A 19090-nucleotide genomic window follows, 5' to 3' on the forward strand; every position below is an offset into this window, starting at 1 on the left:
TCTGGCCCTTCATTGGACACTGTGTTAACAAACCTCCAAACGAGCTTCAATGCCATACAACAATCCTTCAGTAGCCTTCAACTGCTCTTAAACACTAGTAAAACTAAATGCATGCTTTTCAATCGAACGCTGCTGGCACCCGCCCACCCGACTAGAATCACCACTCTCGACGGGTCTGACCTAGAGTATGTGGACAACTACAAATACCTAGGTGTCTGGTTAGACTGTAAACTCAACTTCCAGACTCACATAAAGAATCTCCAATCCAAAGTTAAATCTAGAATCGGCTTCCTATTTCGCAACAAAGCCTCCTTCACTCATGCTGCCAAACATGCCCTCGTAAAACTGACTATCCTACCGATCCTTGACTTCGGCGATGTCATTTATAAAATAGCCTCCAACACTCTACTCAGCAAATTGGATGTAGTCTATCACAGTGCCATCCGTTTTGTCTCCAAAGCCCCATACACTACCCACCACTGTGACCTGTACGCTCTTGTTGGCTGGTCCTCACTACATGTTCGGGTCGCCAAACCCACTGGCTCCAGGCCATCTATAAATCACTGCTAGGCAAATCCCCGCCTTATCTTAGCTCATTGGTCACCATAGCAGCACCCACCCGTAGTCTGCGCTCCAGCAGCTATATCTCACTGGTCATTCCCAAAGCCAACACCTCCTTTGGCCGCCATTCCTTCCAGTTCTCTGCTGCCAATGACTGGAACGAATTGCAAAAATCTCTGAAGCTGGAGACTCTTATCTCCCCTCAATAACTTTAAGCATCAGTTGTCAGAGCACCTTACCGATCATTGCACCTGTACACAGCCCATCTGAAATTAGCCCACCCAACTACCTCATCCCTATATTGTTATTTATTTTGCTCTTTTGCACCCCAGTATCTCTATTTGCACATAATCTCTTGCACATCTAGCATTCCAGTGTTAATACTATTGTAATTATTCTGCACTATAGCCTATTTATTGCCTTACCTCAATAACTTGCTACATTTGCACACACTGTATATATATTTTCTGTTGTATTTTTGACTTTATGTTTTTTTTACCCCATATGTAACTCTGTGTTGTTTTTATTGCACTGCTTTGCTTTATCTTGGCCAGGTCGCAGTTGTAAATGAGAACCTGTTCTCAACTGGTTTACCTGGTTAAATAAAGGTGAGAATTTTTAAAAAAAAAAAAAAAAAAAAAAAAAGACACCAGACCACATTTTACATTTATCAGACACTCTTATCCAGAGCGACTTACAGTAGTGAGTGCATACATTTTCGTACTGGTCCCCCGTGGGAATCGAACCCACAACCCTGGCATAGCAAGCGCCATTGTCCAACAACTGAGCCACACGGAACTAACAGAATTGAAGCATCTGAGAACAGCGCTGCATCACAAATGGCACCCTATTCCCTATATAGTGCACTACTTTTGACCATTTGGTATGTAGCCTGAGAACAGAACAGAGCAACAAACAGCATGGTAAGACCAGCTAGCAACTCCGTGGGGAGTCCTCCGTAAGGCCTGTTCTCTGGGGAGTCCTCCGTAAGGCCTGTTCTCTGGGGAGTCCTCCGTAAGGCCTGTTCTCTGGGGAGTCCTCCGTAAGGCCTGTTCTCTGGGGAGTCCTCCGTAAGGCCTGTTCTCTGGGGAGTCCTCCGTAAGGCCTGTTCTCTGGGGAGTCCTCCGTAAGGCCTTTTCTCTGGGAAGACCTCCGTAAGGCCTGTTCTCTGGGAAGACCTCCGTAAGGCCTGTTTTCTGGGGAGTCCTCCGTAAGGCCTGTTTTCTGGGGAGTCCTCCGTAAGGCCTGTTCTCTGTGGAGTCCTCCGTAAGGCCTGTTCTCTGGGGAGTCCTCCGTAAGGCCTGTTCTCTGGGAAGACCTCCGTAAGGCCTGTTCTCTGGGGAGTCCTCCGTAAGGCCTGTTCTCTGGGGAGTCCTCCGTAAGGCCTGTTCTCTGGGAAGACCTCCGTAAGGCCTGTTCTCTGGGGAGTCCTCCGTAAGGCCTGTTCTCTGGGGAGTCCTCCGTAAGGCCTGTTCTCTGGGGAGTCCTCCGTAAGGCCTGTTCTCTGGGGAGTCCTCCGTAAGGCCTGTTCTCTGGGGAGTCCTCCGTAAGGCCTGTTCTCTGGGGAGACCTCCGTAAGGCCTGCTGTCTGTGGAGTCTCCCAGTACAACATAGGAGCAGGCAGAGAGACAACAATGCAGAAAAAAGCATGCAGAACTTTAAAAATGAAGATGGGGGCATCACCATTTTGATGCTTCATTTGAAAATGTACTGAACGACCATTGGGATAATATTCCCAGAATCAGCGTATCTATAATGGAGTTTTGATGTTCCAACATTAAATTATTAAGTTCTTAGTAAAGACGTTGAGGAGAAGTCAGCATCATAGTGCCAGAGGACTGCAGTCTGTCTGGGTCATCAGAGAAGTCAGCATCATAGTGCCAGAGGACTGCAGTCTGTCTGGGTCATCAGAGAAGTCAGCATCATAGTGCCAGAGGACTGTAGTCTGTCTGGGTCATCAGAGAAGTCAGCATCATAGTGCCAGAGGACTGTAGTCTGTCTGGGTCATCAGAGAAGTCAGCATCATAGTGCCAGAGGACTGTAGTCTGTCTGGGTCATCAGAGAAGTCAGCATCATAGTGCCAGAGGACTGTAGTCTGTCTGGGTCATCAGAGAAGTCAGCATCATAGTGCCAGAGGACTGCAGTCTGTCTGGGTCATCAGAGAAGTCAGCATCATAGTGCCAGAGGACTGCAGTCTGTCTGGGTCATCAGAGAAGTCAGCATCATAGTGCCAGAGGACTGTAGTCTGTCTGGGTCATCAGAGAAGTCAGCATCATAGTGCCAGAGGACTGTAGTCTGTCTGGGTCATCAGAGAAGTCAGCATCATAGTGCCAGAGGACTGTAGTCTGTCTGGGTCATCAGAGAAGTCAGCATCATAGTGCCAGAGGACTGTAGTCTGTCTGGGTCATCAGAGAAGTCAGCATCATAGTGCCAGAGGACTGTAGTCTGTCTGGGTCATCAGAGAAGTCAGCATCATAGTGCCAGAGGACTGTAGTCTGTCTGGGTCATCAGAGAAGTCAGCATCATAGTGCCAGAGGACTGTAGTCTGTCTGGGTCATCAGAGAAGTCAGCATCATAGTGCAAGAGGACTGCAGTCTGTCTGGGTCATCAGAGAAGTCAGCATCATAGTGCCAGAGGACTGTAGTCTGTCTGGGTCATGCTGATGTCACCAAGTGGTACCGTTGCACCTAGTCTGGAACCAACAGGACCCTGAACAGCTTCTACCCACAAGCCATAAGACTGCTAAATAGTTAGTTAATTAGTTAACCAAATAGCTACCCGGACTATCTGCATTGACCCTTTTTGCACTAACTCTTTTGACTCATCACATACGTTGCTGCTACTGTCTATTATCTATCCTGTTGCCAGTCACTTTACCCCTACCTACAGTATACTGCTGCTACTGTCTATTATCTATCCTGTTGCCTATTCACTTTATCCCTACCTACATGTACATACAGTGAGGGAAAAAAGTATTTGATCCCCTGCTGATTTTGTACGTTTGCCCACTGACAAAGGCATGATCAGTCTATAATTTTAATGGTAGGTTTATTTGAACAGTGAGAGACAGAATAACAACAAAAAAATCCAGAAAAACGCATGTCAAAAATGTTATAAATTGATTTGCATTTTAATGAGGGAAATAAGTAGAAAGATTTCAGGCTCCCAGGGGTCTTTTCTACACCTGTTGTTTATGAAGCATGTGATAAATAACATGTGATTTGATGCCTAGTGTCTCCTCTAAGACCTGTTATTCATCACACAGTCACTCACACAGTCACTCACACAGTCACTCAACACACACACTCACAGTCACTCAACACACACACACACTCAGACAGTCACTCAACACACACACAGACAGTCACTCAACACACACACTCACAGTCACACACACACACACTCAGACAGTCACTCAACACACACACACACTCAGACAGTCACTCAACACACACACACACACACACACACACACTCAGACAGTCACTCAACACACACACACACACTCAGACAGTCACTCAACACACAGACTCACAGTCACTCAAACACACACACACACACACACACACACACAGACAGTCACTCAACACACACACACACTGAGACAGTCACTCAACACACACACACACACACACACACACTCAGACAGTCACTCAACACACACACACACTCAGACAGTCACTCAACACACACACACACTCAGACAGTCACTCAACACACACACACACACACACACACTCAGACAGTCACTCAACACACACACACACTCAGACAGTCACTCAACACACACACACACTCAGACAGTCACTCAACACACACACACACACACACACTCAGACAGTCACTCAACACACACACACGCACAGAGAGAGGCAGCAGTTGGCAGTCACTCACTTCATCCCGACCACTTCTTCTGAGCACTAATCATGGTTGATAGCCTTTAGCTAGCTAACAGGTTCCTTGTTAACATCAAAGGTCACCATAACAGCTATAACATAAGTTTAATGATGGTATTGTTCATTAGGAGAAAAACATTTGAAGTGTAATACTGTGTTTGTCTATGCATGTCCTTATTATGATATGAACACATCCCATTAGCCTACCCATCTCATCCCACAGTACAGAGACAGACACATACTTGTATGCAGGGGTGGAAATAAAGCTAGCCCACTAGCTTGAGGCTAGTACTTTTCAGACTGGGCTAGGAGAAAATGTGCCACACTAACCCATGAAATTGTGTGTTTTCAAACTTCGCATGCAACATATTTTGGATGTGAATGTTGTACTTGCTGGCCAGGGCCTAAGATGTTAAGGTTCATCCCTGCTTGTGTGTAATAACAATTAGATTCAGTACATACCTTGACAACTGTCATTCACTTCCCCAAACCCGGCCTGGCACATACACTTCCCGATGGGCACTAGCCACTCCCCCTCTGCGCTGCAGTGCATCCTGGGTAGGTCCTCCGCCACCGAGTTGTTGACGCAGCTTCCTGCCACCTCCAGCAGCTGGGAGGAGTCCGACCCTGTGATAGTGTCCTGGAACTGAGCTAGGTTCCTCACTACGAAGGGACACTTCTTATAGAACACTCTGACAGAGACCAGGGCTATACAGGCCCCTAGGTCCTGAAACGCCAGGTAGAACCCCTTCTTCATCAACGGCCCCAGATCCCTAACCTCTGTATTCAGCTTCATCACTCTGTCTCCCAGGTCTAACTCCGTAAAGCTCTCGTCAGCAGCGATGGTGTCTACTTTAGAGTACTGGCTCTCCCTGACGTTGCTCCCCTCCTCCTCGTTTGACTCGTAGTAGTACATGTTGAAGGTCTCCTTGCAGGTCCCCACACCGCCCGGAAGGCTGTTACAGTCCCTCAAAGTGAACTGCAGCTCCACAAACACCCTCTGAGCCCCCTCGTTGAGGATAAGGTTGGTCTGGAGCCAGTTGTTCTGATTGTGTTCCATCACTTTACACACCTGGTACGTGTGGATCGGAGCATAGTTCTCATCCACTTCACCTATCTCCTCCCACTGTAGAGAAGGGAAATAGAGAGATGTAAAGATGTCGAACGTTGCTCATGTTCAGTTACAGCTGACTGGGTTATGTTGTAATAAGCTACTGCTAAGTAGTTATCATCTGCCTCACCTATCTCCTCCAGCTAGAGATAGAACACAGAGACAGAACACAGAGACAGAAGACAGAGACAGAAGACAGAGACAGAACACAGAGATAGAACACATAGACAGAGACAGAACACAGAGACAGAACACAGAGATAGAAGACAGAGACAGAAGACAGACAGAAGACAGAGACAGAAGACAGAAGACAGAAGACAGAAGACAGAGACAGAAGACAGAAGACAGAGACAGAGATATAACACAGAGATAGAACACAGAGACAGAACACAGAGATAGAACACAGAGACAGAAGACAGAAGACAGAGACAGAAGACAGAAGACAGAAGACAGAGACAGAAGACAGAAGACAGAGACATAACACAGAGATAGAACACAGAGACAGAACACAGAGATAGAACACTTAGACAGAAGACAGAGACAGAAGACAGAAGACGAAGACAGAGACAGAAGACAAAGACAGAGACAGAAGACAGAGACAGAAGACAGAGACAGAAGACAGAGATAGAACACAGAGACAGAAGACAGAAACAGAGACAGAAGACAGAGACAGAAGACAGAAGACAGAGACAGAAGACAGAAGACAGAGACAGAAGACAGAAGACAGAGATAGAAGACAGAAGACAGAGACAGAAGACAGAGACAGAAGACAGAGACAGAAGACAGAGACAGAAGACAGAGATAGAAGACAGAGACAGAACACAGAGACAGAAGACATAGACAGAAGACAGAGACAGAGACAGAAGACAGAGACAGAGACAGAAGACAGAGACAGAAGACAGAGACAGATATGTACATCGTAGGGTGCAGGAACTGTAATGGAACATGATGTCTTTGCATTAGCTAGGTCCCAAATGACACTCTATATGGCAACCAATTGTCTATAGGTTCCTAGTTCTGACCAGGGCCCATGTCTATAGGTTCCTAGTTCTGACCAGGGCCCATGTCTATAGGTTCCTAGTTCTGACCAGGGCCCATGTCTATAGGTTCCTAGTTCTGACCAGGGCCCATGTCTATAGGTTCCTAGTTCTGACCAGGGCCCATGTCTATAGGTTCCTAGTTCTGACCAGGGCCCATGTCTATAGGTTCCTAGTTCTGACCAGGGCCATGTCTATAGGTTCCTAGTTCTGACCAGGGCCATGTCTATAGGTTCCTAGTTCTGACCAGGGCCATGTCTATAGGTTCCTAGTTCTGACCAGGGCCATGTCTATAGGTTCCTAGTTCTGACCAGGGCCCATGTCTATAGGTTCCTAGTTCTGACCAGGGCCATGTCTATAGGTTCCTAGTTCTGACCAGGGCCCATGTCTATAGGTTCTAGTTCTGACCAGGGCCCATGTCTATAGGTTCCTAGTTCTGACCAGGGCCCATGTCTATAGGTTCCTAGTTCTGACCAGGGCCCATGTCTATAGGTTCCTAGTTCTGACCAGGGCCATGTCTATAGGTTCCTAGTTCTGACCAGGGCCCATGTCTATAGGTTCCTAGTTACGGGCAGTCTATAGGTTCTAGTTCTGACCAGGGCCCATGTCTATAGGTTCCTAGTTCTGACCAGGGCCCATGTCTATAGGTTCCTAGTTCTGACCAGGGCCCATGTCTATAGGTTCCTAGTTCTGACCAGGGCCATGTCTATAGGTTCCTAGTTCTGACCAGGGCCCATGTCTATAGGTTCCTAGTTCTGACCAGGGCCCATGTCTATAGGTTCCTAGTTCTGACCAGGGCCCATGTCTATAGGTTCCTAGTTCTGACCAGGGCCATGTCTATAGGTTCCTAGTTCTGACCAGGGCCCATGTCTATAGGTTCCTAGTTCTGACCAGGGCCCATGTCTATAGGTTCCTAGTTCTGACCAGGGCCATGTCTATAGGTTCCTAGTTCTGACCAGGGGCCATGTCTATAGGTTCCTAGTTCTGACCAGGGCCATGTCTATAGGTTCCTAGTTCTGACCAGGGCCATGTCTATAGGTTCCTAGTTCTGACCAGGGCCCATGTCTATAGGTTCCTAGTTCTGACCAGGGCCCATGTCTATAGGTTCCTAGTTCTGACCAGGGCCCATGTCTATAGGTTCCTAGTTCTGACCAGGGCCATGTCTATAGGTTCCTAGTTCTGACCAGGGCCATGTCTATAGGTTCCTAGTTCTGACCAGGGCCCATGTCTATAGGTTCCTAGTTCTGACCAGGGCCCATGTCTATAGGTTCCTAGTTCTGACCAGGGCCCATGTCTATAGGTTCCTAGTTCTGACCAGGGCCATGTCTATAGGTTCCTAGTTCTGACCAGGGCCCATGTCTATAGGTTCCTAGTTCTGACCAGGGCCCATGTCTATAGGTTCCTAGTTCTGACCAGGGCCCATGTCTATAGGTTCCTAGTTCTGACCAGGGCCATGTCTATAGGTTCCTAGTTCTGACCAGGGCCCATGTCTATAGGTTCCTAGTTCTGACCAGGGCCCATGTCTATAGGTTCCTAGTTCTGACCAGGGCCCATGTCTATAGGTTCCTAGTTCTGACCAGGGCCATGTCTATAGGTTCCTAGTTCTGACCAGGGCCCATGTCTATAGGTTCCTAGTTCTGACCAGGGCCCATGTCTATAGGTTCCTAGTTCTGACCAGGGCCATGTCTATAGGTTCCTAGTTCTGACCAGGGCCATGTCTATAGGTTCCTAGTTCTGACCAGGGCCATGTCTATAGGTTCCTAGTTCTGACCAGGGCCATGTCTATAGGTTCCTAGTTCTGACCAGGGCCCATGTCTATAGGTTCCTAGTTCTGACCAGGGCCATGTCTATAGGTTCCTAGTTCTGACCAGGGCCATGTCTATAGGTTCCTAGTTCTGACCAGGGCCATGTCTATAGGTTCCTAGTTCTGACCAGGGCCATGTCTATAGGTTCCTAGTTCTGACCAGGGCCATGTCTATAGGTTCCTAGTTCTGACCAGGGCCATGTCTATAGGTTCCTAGTTCTGACCAGGGCCCATGTCTATAGGTTCCTAGTTCTGACCAGGGCCATGTCTATAGGTTCCTAGTTCTGACCAGGGCCATGTCTATAGGTTCCTAGTTCTGACCAGGGCCATGTCTATAGGTTCCTAGTTCTGACCAGGGCCATGTCTATAGGTTCCTAGTTCTGACCAGGGCCATGTCTATAGGTTCCTAGTTCTGACCAGGGCCATGTCTATAGGTTCCTAGTTCTGACCAGGGCCATGTCTATAGGTTCCTAGTTCTGACCAGGGCCATGTCTATAGGTTCCTAGTTCTGACCAGGGCCCATGTCTATAGGTTCCTAGTTCTGACCAGGGCCATGTCTATAGGTTCCTAGTTCTGACCAGGCCCATGTCTATAGGTTCCTAGTTCTGACCAGGCCCATGTCTATAGGTTCCTAGTTCTGACCAGGGCCATGTCTATAGGTTCCTAGTTCTGACCAGGCCCATGTCTATAGGTTCCTAGTTCTGACCAGGGCCATGTCTATAGGTTCCTAGTTCTGACCAGGGCCATGTCTATAGGTTCCTAGTTCTGACCAGGGCCCATGTCTATAGGTTCCTAGTTCTGACCAGGGCCATGTCTATAGGTTCCTAGTTCTGACCAGGGCCATGTCTATAGGTTCCTAGTTCTGACCAGGCCCATGTCTATAGGTTCCTAGTTCTGACCAGGGCCATGTCTATAGGTTCCTAGTTCTGACCAGGGCCATGTCTATAGGTTCCTAGTTCTGACCAGGGCCCATGGAATAATAGTGATGAGGCTGATAGAGAATGTAGGGTTGAGTTCTTCCATGAACCAGCTATTGAAGCTGTTTACAAGCTGATCATATTCCAGTCACAGTTTAACTCCATTTCAACTGACAAAGTGAAAGCATAAAGACATGTCCAATACAACATTAATAATGTACTCCTCAGTAATCAGCTTCCATTCACATATCATTTACATCCCATTCCAGCTAGTAGCCAGCCCCATCTGAGAGACCAGGGTCTGACTGACTGGCTGTAATGATATTTCCCTCTAAACCAGGAATAAGGAAGAAGGGAGATGAATTACACAGTCACATACACACACAGTCACATACACACACACACAGTCGCATACATACACACACAGTCACATACACACACACAGTCACATACACACACACACAGTCACATACACACACACAGTCACATACACACACACAGTCACATACACACACACAGTCACATACACACACACAGTCACATACACACACACACAGTCACATACACACACACACAGTCACATACATACACACACAGTCACATACACACACACAGTCACATACACACACACACAGTCACATACACACACACAGTCACATACACACACACACAGTCACATACATACACACACAGTCACATACACACACACAGTCACATACACACACACACAGTCACATACACACACACAGTCACATACACACACACAGTCACATACACACACACAGTCACATACACACACACAGTCACATACACACACACAGTCACATACACACACACAGTCACATACACACACACAGTCACACACACACACACAGTCACACACACACAGTCACACACACACAGTCACATACACACACAGTCACATACACACACAGTCAAATACACACAGTCAAATACACACACAGTCACATACACACACAGTCACATACACACACAGTCACATACACACACAGTCACATACACACAGTCACATACACACACAGTCACATACACACACAGTCACACACACACAGTCACATACACACACAGTCACATACACAAAGTCAAATACACACAGTCACATACACACAGTCACATACACACAGTCACATACACACACAGTCTCACACACACACACACAGTCACACACACACACACAGTCACACACACACACACAGGTTCACACACACACACACACACACAGTCACATACACACACAGCCACACACACACACAGTCACACACAGTCACACACACACACAGTCACATACACACACAGTCACATACACACAGTCACATACACACAGTCACATACCTACAGTCACATACACACAGTCACACACAGTCACACACACACAGTCACACACAAAGTCACACACAGTCACACACACACACACAGTCACATAAACACACAGTCACACACACACACACACACACACACACACACACACACACACACAGTCACAGACAGTCACATATACACACAGTCACATACACACAGTCACACACACAGTCACATACACACAGTCACATACACACACAGTCACATACACACAGTCACATACACACACAGTCACACACACACAGTCACACACACACAAAGTCATATACACACAGTCACATACACACAGTCACACACACACAGTCACATACACACACAGTCACACACACACACACAGTCACACACACACACACAGTCACACAAAGTCACATACACAGTCACATACACACACATTCACATAAACACAGTCACATACACACAAAGTCACACACAAAGTCACACACAGTCACACACACACAAAGTCACATACACACAGTCACATACACACAGTCACACACACACACACACAGTCATACACACAGTCACATACACACACAGTCACATACACACACAGTCACACAAAATCACATACACAGTCACATACACACACATTCACATAAACACAGTCACATACACACAAAGTCACACACACAGTCACACACACAGTCACATACACACACAGTCACACACACACAGTCACACATTTACACACAGTAACACACACACAATCACACACAGTCACATACACACAGTCAAATACACAGTCACATACACACAGTCACATACACACTGTCACACACACAGTCACACACACAGTCACACACACAGTCACATACACACACACAGCCACACACACAAACATTCACATACACACAGTCACACAAACAGTCACACACACACAGTCACACACACATAGTCACACACACACAGTCACGCAAACACAGTCACAAACACACAGTCACACACACACAGTCACACACACACAGTCAAACACACAGTCACATACACACACAGTCACATACACAGTCACATACACACACAGTCACATACACACACATTCACATAAACACAGTCACATACACACACAGTCACATACACACACAGTCACACACACACACAGTCACATATACACATTCACATACACACACAGTCACACACTTCACACACACACACACACACACACACACACACACACACACACACAGTCACATACACACAGTCACACACACACACACAGTCACACACACACAGTCACATACACACACACACAGTCACACAAACAGTCACACACACACAGTCACACACACACAGTCACACACACACAGTCACACACACACAGTCACACACACACAGTCAAACACACAGTCACATACACACACAGTCACATACACAGTCACATACACACACAGTCACATACACACACAGTCACATACACACAATTACACACAAACATTCACACACAAACAATCATACACAGTCACATACACACAGTCACATACACACACAGTCACATACATACAAAGTCACATACACACAGTCACACACACAGTCACATACACACACATTCACATAAACACAGTCACATACACACAAAGTCACACACAAAGTCACACACAGTCACACACACACAAAGTCACATACACACAGTCACATACACACAGTCACACACACACACAGTCATACACACAGTCACATACACACACAGTCACATACACACACAGTCACACAAAATCACATACACAGTCACATACACACACATTCACATAAACACAGTCACATACACACAAAGTCACACACACAGTCACACACACAGTCACATACACACACAGTCACACACACACAGTCACACATTTACACACAGTAACACACACACAATCACACACAGTCACATACACACAGTCAAATACACACAGTCACACACACACAGTCACATACACACAGTCACATACACACTGTCACACACACAGTCACACACACAGTCACATACACACACACAGCCACACACACAAACATTCACATACACACAGTCACACAAACAGTCACACACACACAGTCACACACACATAGTGACACACACACAGTCACACACACACAGTCACGCACACACAGTCACACACACACAGTCACACACACACAGTCACACACACACAGTCAAACACACAGTCACATACACACACAGTCACATACACAGTCACATACACACACAGTCACATACACACACATTCACATAAACACAGTCACATACACACACAGTCACATACACACAGTCACATACACACACAGTCACACACACACACACAGTCACATATACACATTCACATACACACACAGTCACACACACACACACACACACACACACACAGTCACATACACACAGTCACACACACACACACAGTCACACACACACAGTCACATACACACACACACAGTCACACAAACAGTCACACACACACAGTCACACACACACAGTCACACACACACAGTCAAACACACAGTCACATACACACACAGTCACATACACAGTCACATACACACACAGTCACATACACACACAGTCACATACACACAATTACACACAAACATTCACACACAATCATACACAGTCACATACACACAGTCACATACACACACAGTCACATACATACAAAGTCACATACACACAGTCACACACACAGTCACATACACACAGTCACACACACAGTCACATACACACACAGTCACACATACACACAGTCACACACACACAGTCACACATACACACAGTCACATACACACAGTCACATACCTACAGTCACATACACACAGTCACACACACAGTCACATACAAACAGTCACATACACACAGTCACACACACACACAGTCACACACACACACACACACACACACAGTCACACACACACACAGTCACACACACACACACACACACACACAGTCACACACACACACACAGTCACACACACACAGTCACATAAACACACAGTCACAAAAACACACAGTCACAAAAACACACACATAGTAACACACACAGACACAGTCACAGACACAGTCACACATACACACAGTCACATACACACAGTCACATACACACAGTCACACACACACAGTCACACACACACAGTCACATACACACACAGTCACATACACACACAGTCACATACACACAGTCACACAAACAGTCATATACACACACAGTCACATACACACACAGTCACACACACACACAGTCACACACACACAGTCACACAAACAAAGTCACATACACAAAGTCACATACACACAGTCACACACACACACAGTCACATACACACACAGTCACATACACACACAGTCACACACACACAGTGTCATACACACAGTCACATACACACAGTCATATACACAAACAGTCACACACACACACACACAGTCACACACACACACAGTCACACAAAGTCACATACACACAGTCACATACACAGTCACATACACACACATTCACATAAACACAGTCACATACACACACAGTCACACACACAGTCACATACACACAGTCACATACACACACAGTCACACACACACACACACACAGTCACATATACACAGTCACATACACACACAGTCACACACTTACACACAGTAACACACACACAATCACACACACACACACACACAGTCACATACACACAGTCACAGACACACACACAGTCACACACACACAGTCACACACAGGCAGTCACATATACACAGTCACATACACACAGTCACACACACACAGTCACATATAAACAATCACATACACACAGTCACATACACAGTCACAGACACAGTCACAGACACAGTCACACACACATACTTACACTGACACCCCAATACACACACACATACACACAAACACACACACACACAGTCACACAGACACACACACAGAGTCACAGACACAGTCACACACACACACAGTCACACACACATACTTACACTGACACCCCAATACACACACACAACACACACACATTCATACACACAGTCACATACACACACAGTCACACACAGAGTCACATACACACACAGTCACACACACACACAGTCACACACACACAGTCACACACACACACACAGTCACAGACACAGTCACATACACATACTTACACTGACACCCCAATACACACACACATTCACACAAACACACACAGTCACACACACACAGTCACACACACACAGTCACACACACAGTCACACACCCACACACAGTCACAGACACAGTCACACACACATACTTACACTGACACCCAATACACACACACATACACACACACACACACTCAGACACACACTGTTAAACACACACCCAGTCACACACACACACTTACACTGACACCCCAATACACACACACACAGTCACACACACACACAGTCACACTTACACTGACACCTCACTATACACACACACATACACACACACACACACACACACACAGTTAAACACACACCCAGTCACACACACACACACAGTCACACACACAGTCACACACACATACTTACACTGACACCCCAATACACACACACAGTCACAGACACAGTCACACACACACACAGTCACACATACACACAGTCACATACACACACAGTCACAGACACAGTCACACACACACACACAGTCACATACACACACAGTCACACACACACAGTGTCATACACACAGTCACATACACACAGTCACATACACACACAGTCACACACACACACAGTCACACACACACACAGTCACACAAAGTCACATACACACAGTCAAATACACAGTCACATACACACACATTCACATAAACACAGTCACATACACACACAGTCACACACACAGTCACATACACACAGTCACATACACACACACAGTCACATATACACAGTCACATACACACAGTCACATACACACACAGTAACACACACACAATCACACACACACACATACAGTCACATACACACAGTCACACACACACACAGTCACATACACACACAGTCACATACACACAGTCACATACACACAGTCACACACACACACACAGTCACACACACACAGTCACACAAAGGCAGTCACATATACACAGTCACATACACACAGTCACACACACACAGTCATATATACACAATCACATACACACAGTCACATACACAGTCACAGACACAGTCACACACACATACTTACACTGACACCCCAATACACACACACACATACACACAAACACACACACACAGTCACACAGACACAGCTAAACACACACACAGTCACACACACACATACTTACACTGACACCCCAATACACACACACAACACACACACACATTCATACACACAGTCACATACACACACAGTCACACACAGAGTCACACACACACAGTCACACACACACAGTCACACACACACACACACAGTCACAGACACAGTCACACACACATACTTACACTGACACCCCAATACACACACACATTCACACAAACACACACAGTCACACACACACAGTCACACACACACAGTCACACGCACAGTCACACACCCACACACAGTCACACACACATACTTACACTGACACCCAATACACACACACATACACACAACACACACACACACACACTCAGACACACACTGTTAAACACACACCCAGTCACACACACACACTTACACTGACACCCCAATACACACACAGAGTCACACTTACACTGACACCCCACTATACACACACACACACATGCACACACACACAGTCAAACACACAGTCACACACACACAGTCACACACACACAGTCACACACACACAGTCACATGCACACAGTCACATACACACACAGTCACACACACACACACACAGTCACATATACACAGTCACATACACACACAGTCACACACTTACACACAGTAACACACACACAATCACACACACACACACACAGTCACATACACACAGTCACAGACACACACACAGTCACACACACACAGTCACACACAGGCAGTCACATATACACAGTCACATACACACAGTCACACACACACAGTCACATATACACAATCACATACACACAGTCACATACACAGTCACAGACACAGTCACAGACACAGTCACACACACATACTTACACTGACACCCCAATACACACACACATACACACAAACACACACACACAGTCACACAGACACACACACAGAGTCACAGACACAGTCACACACACACACAGTCACACACACATACTTACACTGACACCCCAATACACACACACAACACACACACATTCATACACACAGTCACATACACACACAGTCACACACAGAGTCACATACACACACAGTCACACACACACACAGTCACACACACACAGTCACACACACACACACAGTCACAGACACAGTCACACACACATACTTACACTGACACCCCAATACACACACACATTCACACAAACACACACAGTCACACACACACAGTCACACACACACAGTCACACACACAGTCACACACCCACACACAGTCACAGACACAGTCACACACACATACTTACACTGACACCCAATACACACACACATACACACACACACACACTCAGACACACACTGTTAAACACACACCCAGTCACACACACACACTTACACTGACACCCCAATACACACACACACAGTCACACACACACACAGTCACACTTACACTGACACCTCACTATACACACACACATACACACACACACACACACACACAGTTAAACACACACACCCAGTCACACACACACACACAGTCACACACACAGTCACACACACATACTTACACTGACACCCCAATACACACACACACAGTCACAGACACAGTCACACACACACACAGTCACACATACACACAGTCACATACACACAGTCACATACACACACAGTCACAGACACAGTCACACACACACACACAGTCACATACACACACAGTCACACACACACAGTGTCATACACACAGTCACATACACACAGTCACATACACACACAGTCACACACACACACACACAGTCACACACACACACAGTCACACAAAGTCACATACACACAGTCAAATACACAGTCACATACACACACATTCACATAAACACAGTCACATACACACACAGTCACACACACAGTCACATACACACAGTCACATACACACACACAGTCACATATACACAGTCACATACACACAGTCACATACACACACAGTAACACACACACAATCACACACACACACACATACAGTCACATACACACAGTCACACACACACACAGTCACATACACACACAGTCACATACACACAGTCACATACACACAGTCACACACACACACACACAGTCACACACACACAGTCACACAAAGGCAGTCACATATACACAGTCACATACACACAGTCACACACACACAGTCATATATACACAATCACATACACACAGTCACATACACAGTCACAGACACAGTCACACACACATACTTACACTGACACCCCAATACACACACACACACATACACACAAACACACACACACAGTCACACAGACACACACACACACACACACACTTACACTGACACCCCAATACACACACACACATACACACAACACACACACAGTCACACACACACAGCTAAACACACACACAGTCACACACACACATACTTACACTGACACCCCAATACACACACACAACACACACACACATTCATACACACAGTCACATACACACACAGTCACACACAGAGTCACACACACACAGTCACACACACACAGTCACACACACACACACACAGTCACAGACACAGTCACACACACATACTTACACTGACACCCCAATACACACACACATTCACACAAACACACACAGTCACACACACACAGTCACACGCACAGTCACACACCCACACACAGTCACACACACATACTTACACTGACACCCAATACACACACACATACACACAACACACACACACACACACTCAGACACACACTGTTAAACACACACCCAGTCACACACACACACTTACACTGACACCCCAATACACACACAGAGTCACACTTACACTGACACCCCACTATACACACACACACACATGCACACACACACAGTCAAACACACAGTCACACACACACAGTCACACACACACAGTCACACACACACAGTCACATGCACACAGTCACACACACACAACACAGTCACAGACACACACACGGTCACACACACACAGTCACACACACACAGTCACACACACACACATAGTCACAAACACACACACAGTCACACACACACACAGTCACACACACACACACATAGTCACAAACACACACACATAGTCACAAACACACACACATAGTCACAAACACACACACAGTCACACACACACACACACACACAGTCACACACACACACTTTTTCTCACAC

The 19090-nt window shown here is 46.3% G+C and overlaps 1 protein-coding gene across 5 annotated transcripts in view; it reads right to left on the minus strand.

Annotated features, from left to right (window-relative positions):
• LOC121573345 (ephrin type-A receptor 5) overlaps nucleotides 1-19090 on the minus strand; it is a 189368-nt gene that overhangs the window by 141979 nt on the left and 28299 nt on the right. For all 5 annotated transcript variants that reach the window (XM_045222491.1, XM_045222490.1, XM_045222489.1 and 2 more), the window contains exon 3: nucleotides 4920-5583. In XM_045222491.1, the coding sequence (XP_045078426.1) occupies nucleotides 4920-5583 (664 nt within the window). The remainder of the gene's footprint in view (nucleotides 1-4919; nucleotides 5584-19090) is intronic.

The sequence above is a fragment of the Coregonus clupeaformis genome, chromosome 9 (genome assembly GCF_020615455.1).
Source record: "Coregonus clupeaformis isolate EN_2021a chromosome 9, ASM2061545v1, whole genome shotgun sequence".
In the NCBI taxonomy this organism is placed as follows: domain Eukaryota; kingdom Metazoa; phylum Chordata; class Actinopteri; order Salmoniformes; family Salmonidae; genus Coregonus; species Coregonus clupeaformis.